This window comes from Pocillopora damicornis, chromosome 4 (assembly GCF_964200805.1).
Source record: "Pocillopora damicornis chromosome 4, jaPocDami1.2, whole genome shotgun sequence".
NCBI lineage: Eukaryota > Metazoa > Cnidaria > Anthozoa > Scleractinia > Pocilloporidae > Pocillopora > Pocillopora damicornis.
In genome coordinates, this window is record NC_142673.1 from 26,696,113 (window position 1) to 26,703,612 (window position 7,500).

General features: G+C 38.3%; 1 protein-coding gene across 1 annotated transcript in view; it reads left to right on the plus strand.

Moving 5' to 3' along the window:
• Positions 1 to 5,769, plus strand: part of LOC113667385 (uncharacterized) — an 11,416-nt gene extending 5,647 nt beyond the window's left edge. Inside the window, exons 3-9 of the mRNA XM_089205082.1 lie at positions 113 to 256; positions 1,148 to 1,444; positions 1,897 to 2,046; positions 2,619 to 2,795; positions 3,683 to 3,856; positions 4,070 to 4,243; positions 4,770 to 5,769. Coding sequence (XP_089061208.1) covers positions 113 to 256; positions 1,148 to 1,444; positions 1,897 to 2,046; positions 2,619 to 2,795; positions 3,683 to 3,856; positions 4,070 to 4,243; positions 4,770 to 4,960 — 1,307 coding nt within the window. The 3' untranslated portion in view covers positions 4,961 to 5,769. The remainder of the gene's footprint in view (positions 1 to 112; positions 257 to 1,147; positions 1,445 to 1,896; positions 2,047 to 2,618; positions 2,796 to 3,682; positions 3,857 to 4,069; positions 4,244 to 4,769) is intronic.
• Positions 5,770 to 7,500: the final 1,731 nt, after the last annotated feature.

The following is a 7,500-nucleotide window of genomic DNA, read 5'->3' on the forward strand; positions in this document are numbered from 1 at the left end:
CAACTTGGAATCTATTTGTTAAATATATGTATAACTTATTTTGAAGTTGACTGTAATCAAAGAAGGGCTCATGAAAAGTTTCATGTCTCAGCTCCTTTTTCTTTACTTGCAGACAATGGTCGCAAGCTCATAGTTACCATGACAATCCTCAACGTCACAGAAAAGTACGAGAGATATCAAAGGTACCGATGCATCGCATACGCAGGGAACAGTAGTAAAACCGCACGGTTTGCCTTCCGTATTTATGTAATTCGAGGTATGTTCTTTAATAAACAGCTAGATAAAGTGATTTTCAAATTTAAGTAAAAGAGGTACATACTTGTAACTGTTTTTATAACCCCCGGCCAAAATAGCACCCAAAAAGGTATTTGACTACGCATGCAGGACACTTACTCAAGCAACATATTAATGTGTCACCGAGGATAAATCGAACTTACCTCTACCTCAAGCTTTAAGCAATTTCCTTCGAAGTTAACTTTTCGTAAGTTACCATCAGCTGACTTGATGTCTTTGTTATCTCCGAATATTTTCCGTTTCGATAGAAAGGACAAGTTGGTGAGGTTCTGCTGTAAATAATTCCGTATGCATTTAGTGATCAGTTATAATAACTTCACTCACTGTATGTAGTGGTGACTGGGCTTAGATATTATTAGTTATAATAACTTCAACCACTTTATGAAGTGATGAGTGGGCATAGATACAATTAGCTATAATAACTTCACCCTCTGTATAGTAGTGACTGAGCTTAGAAATAATGAGTTATAATAATTTCACCCACTCTTTTTAGTGGTGAGTGAGCTTAGAAATAATGAGCTATAATAACTTTACTCTATGTAGTGGTGAGTGAGAATTTATATAATAAAATAACAATTTCCATCAAGAGTCAAAATTGATCCTAGATTTTTTGCTTCACTATGCTTTGCGATTGGTCTATAAAACTCATGCCACCCTTGCCGCCAATCAGATGCAAAAACTAAGACCACGACTTAGCCACCTGCGTGTAGCCGCACCGCAAACAGCTCGCTTGTTTAAACATATAGCGCTTATTGGCTCATTGAGATATCGTTCTTCGGCGGCTGATTGGCCGTTGAGATTTGCTTTAAACAGTACTCAGGCAGTAAGAGCTCCATTGCTCGTTTTCTTTCAGAAAGTGACATACCCAAAGTGACTGTCTCTAAATTGACAGTGGATCATTCCGTTTCCGCGACGATTTTTTGCAACATAACATTCAGGGGAAGCCAAACCACAACACTGAAAAGTTTGTGGTTGTCCAAAGACGGCGAAAACCTGACTGACACTTTAGTAGAGGACGGAATTTCAGAATTCACTTCGTTGGTTCTCGGAGATATTAGCATGAAAGATGGAGGGATGTATTCTTGCAACCTGAAAGTCCTCCTTAAAGGCAAGGTGCCTCGCGAAGTGAAAGAAACTACCTCGCTCACAAGTAAGTGCTTCGTTAGCTACTATGTTACGTACGGATCTATTTCATCATCATCCTTCACCGGGCAATACTTTTCATTTACATCCTTCTATTATGCAGTGGCTTCATTTGCCTGAATCCCCATGAAACTTCCATACCCCCCGAAAAACGGCAACCTAAGTTAAATTAGCTTCAAGGAAAGAGCTTCTTCAACTTCCTTGTTGTTCTTGTTATTATTATTATTTTCATAATTACTATTATTAGTATTATTATTATTATTATAATTGTTATTATCACTATCACCAGTGATATAATTGTTATCCCTAGTTATTGTATTTAGTTGTCATATCGTTGGTGTCAGTGGCAGTAGTTATTATTATCGGTATTGCCAGTAGCATTATCATTTCCATCAGCATTATTATTATCATTATTCTTTTTTTTAATATTCATTATGATCATTATGATCATTTTTCCAGTTAAACCGTGGTTTGAAAGTAAAGATGGAAAAACTGTCGCGAAGAAGTTGGGAGACGACTTAACTTTAGAGTGCGGTGCCAGAGGATACCCTCTGAAGGTGGAATGGAAGTTTAAGAGTGAGACAAACGAAACAGTTAAGACTTGTATAGGTAAGTTTGAATTGGACATAATTCGAAAAAAACTTTTATTGTTTGTCAGTCAGTGGTTTAGTTCCTTCTCTGCATTCAATCAGTCGGTAAGCGAGTCATATTGTTTGTTCAGCTGTCTATCAACCATTCTGTCAGTCACCTTGCCAGACAGTCTTGTCGCCAGTCAGCCATTCAGTTCAGTCAGTCAGTCAGTCAGCTAGTCAGTTAGTAAGTCAGTCAGTCAGCCAGTTAGGTAGTAAGTCAGTCAGTCAGTCGGTCAGTCAGCCAGTCTGCCATTACGTCACTCTATCATTCCCTCTGTCAGCAAGTCCGTCATCCAGTTTGGTTACTTAGTTAGTCATTTAGTTATTTGGTCGGTTAGTCATTCGGTCCGTAAGATCATTCATCAATCTTGGGTTACTAAGTCCGTCAGGTAGATCAACTGTTATGCTGATGATCAGCCAGCCAGTCAGTTAACTTGTTATATAGCTACCATCCATTATCAATCAGCCAAAAGACGGTAAGTGTATCGATTCTATTTGCAACTGGTTAAGTGCACTATTCTCAAATCTTTATAAATGTTTATATTTTAGATTCTTTAGTGGATAAGCGTTACAAGGTGAGCCAGAAGGGACCTTACGATCCCTATTCCTTGACCATCACAAGCTTGAGCAAAGCTGACCTTGGAGTTTATTACTGCTGTCTGTCATCAGGCTGCTCTAAGAACATTAACGAGGAGCAGTGTCAAAGCTTTGACATCGATCAAAAAAGTAAGTATCTTTAGTGACATCAATTTTTGGGCTAGTGCATAGGTGCATTTCGAAGAAAAATGTCTGAAACACCTTCGAAGTACATAATTTTCTTGCAAAACAATCCTTATTATTACCTAAAGGAGATTTTCGTATCGATGGAAGAGAATTGCACATGCATAGAGTAATCTATCACTGTTTGAAAGTGCTCTTATGAAGAGAACTCAGGAAACATATCGTCTCGTTGCCTCGAATCCAGCTTGAGATGGTGAGCATCTTTGTGGCTTTTGTAATTGAACCAATTGCGTCTAAAAAAAACCTGGATTTTAGGCCGCTTCACGAATATGTTTGTTCAGTAGGTAAAGAATCGGTCTGCTAATAGCTTTCACCGACAATCCTTAGTTTCCTGTCTGCTCGAGGCTTAACCTTTTAACTCCCATGAGTGACTAAGACATAATTTCTCCTTACAATATCAATACAATATCAACCAGATAAGTGACGAGAATAGAGAAAAGTATCAATTTGGGGATAATCAGTTGATCCAATACTAAATTCTCTGAACTAACACTATAAGAATTGTATGGTTGACGGTAAAGTGAATTACAAATTTGATCTGGAAGGTAAAGGGTTAACCAGAGCAGATCGCTGAAAGACCTCTCAAATATCATTGAAATTACGCTTGTAAAAATTGTAACATAACAGAGAAATCTGTCAACCGTCATTGAATTTCATTTTATATATTTTAACATTTTTAAATTTTCACTCTTTTATTCCAGAGGTGAACCAACTGCCGGAACAATGTCTGTGGTTGCCCATGACGTGTTCCTCAGTGATATTTATTTTTAGATGTAGCCATCCACTGCCTGTTTTCCAATTCTTTTTTCTTTATGCGATTTTTCCCTCGATAGAATGCCCCTCACTAGCTGCTGGCATAGAGAATGGTTATAAACACGGCCGTGGGTCCGTGGAAGGCTCCTTGGTCTGGTTTAGCTGTGCTAATGGTTATTCTCTTGAAGGAAACAAATACCTCTATTGTGATGAAAATGGTCAATGGAATGGTACAACACCTTCTTGTCTAAAAGGTAAATTAAGTATGTTTTTTTTCAGATTCAAATTTGACGACGACATGCACAAAAGATAAACCATGACTTTTAAGAATAACTGTTAAAGCAGCCGATATCACTTCTCTATTACTGTTAAAATTACTTACCTGCACATGAGTTAATACGCTTACCGAAGAACATTAATATGTCGGAAAGCTGTACGCTAACACAGCTACACATTCTTTTTCAAAGATTGTCCTCAAATGAACCGCACTCTAGAAAACGGGCACATTGATGGTAATGGATCCACATCAGGTGCAGTGTATAGCTTTCTTTGCGATGAAGGGTACAGCATAGATGGAGAAACCTCGCTGCGCTGTGATGAAAAGGGACTATGGAATGGTAGCATTCCTGTATGTTTAAAAGGTAGGTTAAAGTCTCAGTGTACTGCTTGATTACCTTTTGTAACGGCCGACCTGTTATGCATTAATGCTTTGTTATAATCGCCACCTAATCGAGTTGTGTCTCACAAAAATATAGCAATTAGTTGAAGCAGCTGTAGTAACAGAGGAAATAGTGGCATTAACAGTTAACAGTTCTTTTGGTATCGGTAGTGATGGATGTTTTGCCGGTCGTGAAAGAGGTAATGCTCTTGATAGTAGCAGGATAGCGATATTAAAGTTCTCTGTGTTCGTGGTACAGGTGTGGTGGTGATAATTATTGCTTGACTGCGGTAGCAGCGGTGATATTGGCAACCATGGCGATTGTGTAGTGTTGATAGTTTTGATGCCAATTGAGATCATTTTAATGTGAGTGATGGGTGTTGTTTCATCTTGTTGCGAGTGCGTGAACTAATAGCAGTGGTGGCAATGGTTCAAGCGTAAATAAAAATAACTCTGAAAGTCTTTCATGTGTACTTCCCCCTCACTGAAAAACTTTCAATCTACCCCAGCTCGTACAGATGAAGAGGAAAGGGATACAAACGGCTGGTACCTTTACGTCCTAATTGGTGCTGCAATCCTGATTCTGATAATCGCCATTGGCCTGTTGGTAATTTGTTGTCTACGGAGGTCAGGTAAAAAAGATACAGCAACCGCGAAGGGTGATGGAGAGGCAGAACTGAAAGCTATCATTGAACCTTAAGAACCTGTGGATAATAAACGCGAATGTACCACTGCGCCTCAAAGCAATTGTCTAAAGATCCTGTGAGTGTGGTATTAATGAAAGATTTCCGTGGACCCTAACTATGTTTTCTGGATTTCAGAGTGTCACGTCTTTGATGTAACTCTTAAAAGAGCCCTCTTTAAACGCTTGAATATTCCCGCCGTAACTTAACGCGACATCAAGAGATCCTTCCTTAGTATTTCACTCAATATTTGAAATGTCTGTTAAGTTAACTTTTTAAGTGGCGACCTTAACTTAAAGAGATATATTAATAAAAATCCACGCAGAGCGATAAGTTCCATCGACTTACCGTCTTGAAGTAATCCACTTTGAAAAGTGGATCTCCACACCCAGAAACGCTGACAGAGTGTCGAGCTTCATTGTTTAGGAGAAAATTGTACGTGCTTGTTGTAATGAACAGAAATTCCCTTATTCATTGTCTTCATTTAAATTTTCATCGTTTTACGAATGTTTGCTTTCGAAAACAACAATTTTGAGGCTAATATGAGGCGGAATTTAAGCTGTTTTGATTTATAGATTTCATAAAGCATAGTAATTTTCAATTTGACTGTTATATATTTTAAATCAGCGCTCGATTAAGTGCAATTTTTAATTAAAAAACGGCGATTTTTTGAAGGTTTGAAAAAAAAAATTCAACTTCTTGAAAACAAAGCGAATAGTCTCAAAGGTAATCCATTATTTTCGCTATTGTTTTCTTCTAACAAAGGACTGTATGCATAATAAAGTATGGGGCTGTGCGGAAACTTTGCCCAAACAGGTTACAGAAATGGTTCACGAATTGTAAACTAATAATGTGTTAACAAAACTCCCCAAAATTATGGTGCCGATACTAATCTATCGTTCATAATCACTTACGGACCCTATAAAACTGCTCTCGAATTCGAAAACTGTAAACAAGAAATATTTACTCTAACCATGTGCTTACCAGCGTGCTTGTGAGCTCATATCGCCAGGAACCCGTTTAATTATACGATTACAGCTCGGACACGTCTTGCAAAATGTGATAACTATCAATTTCAGATATTGATCCTTCAGTTTCCAGCATCGGGGAAAAATTATCGTATCGCAGGCATGTTCATTATAACCCGAGCATTAAATTAAGTACACCTCGAGATGTTGAACGAATAGAAATTAGCTCCATGTTTTTTGAGACAAACTATTTCTTCAAGTTCGAACGAATCGAGTACAAAGCACGAAAACATAGCGCTGAAAAGTACCATGACCAAACGATGACATTCACTCCCACTGCAGGATTAAAACTATTTTACCAGTGAGTTTGTTTGCTCCTCGCATCTGCGCTCGGTATTTTAATTCTCAGATATTTGACGGGTTCTCACACGACAATATTTTCAAAATCAAATTACCGCGCAGACTTAATGTAAACATGAACATCGCTGACGACACAATCTCATTATAATTCAATTTTGGAAAAGGCTGTTACTTCGTTCTTAGGGTAAAACAACAAACCTTCCACAAAGCGTGATTTTTTTAAATGAATAATGTAAACCTTGCGATAGCCAATGCAACTAAAGAGAGAATGACAGAAACTTGCTCACGCTGTTCGTTGTCATTTTAAAACTTTCTAGGCAACACACAATCCGTAAGATAACTTCTTTTCCCTAAACACCACGACTGTATTAAACATTCCAAAAGGTTGGACAACAAATAATTTGAAGAATACGAACACTTTGAAATGTTATTCGAGCGATGAAAGGGCGCGAGGGTTTTAAAGCGATGAATGCAGAAGTCATTGTTTTACCGTACCAAAACGTAATTGCAATTACAAACTGAAGCTAGTATCAAACGAAGATTGGGGAAAAATCTTTGAATTTTTCTAAGCCTTAGCGTAACAGAAAACCCAGATAAGACACGAATTACCCTCTTCTCTCTCGGATCCTTTGTGTTTCGCTTCTCTATATTGATGACCCCTTTTCAGTCTGTTTTCTGGAGCTCTTTGTATTTCCTTTTCATGTTGCTCTTCGTTAGATGTTCGCGATAATTCTTGGTTTTCACCAACGTGACTTTTGTCTTGACGACGGTTGCTATCCGCCATGTTGGTGCCCAAACAAATAGTTACATATGCGCTTGTAGTAAGGTGAAAGTGAGATAATAGAAATGGTTCATTGCGTAGTTTTCAATTTTCAAACAGTGCTGGTTAAAAATGGACGTCATTCATTTGCCACATTCAATTACAATCAAATCGTGTGGATAACCAGTATAGACAGCGAGAGCGGAGGGACTGAGGAAGGATTGGGCGGAACCCCTGTTCAGGTGAGTATCTGAACGAAAAGTACAAGAGAATACATTGACAAGTAAAAGTAGTGAGCCCAGTGGCTTCATTACCACTATCTATAAAATAAAGAAAATAATTATAACCTTGCAGGTTGCAATGAAACGCACTTTCAAATAACCTGTAGCCTTCAAATATTGTTTCTCCTGCCCTTCTCCTTCAGTTGTGTAGCCTGCGGGTGCACAAGAGTGCTACGACGGGAGCGGCG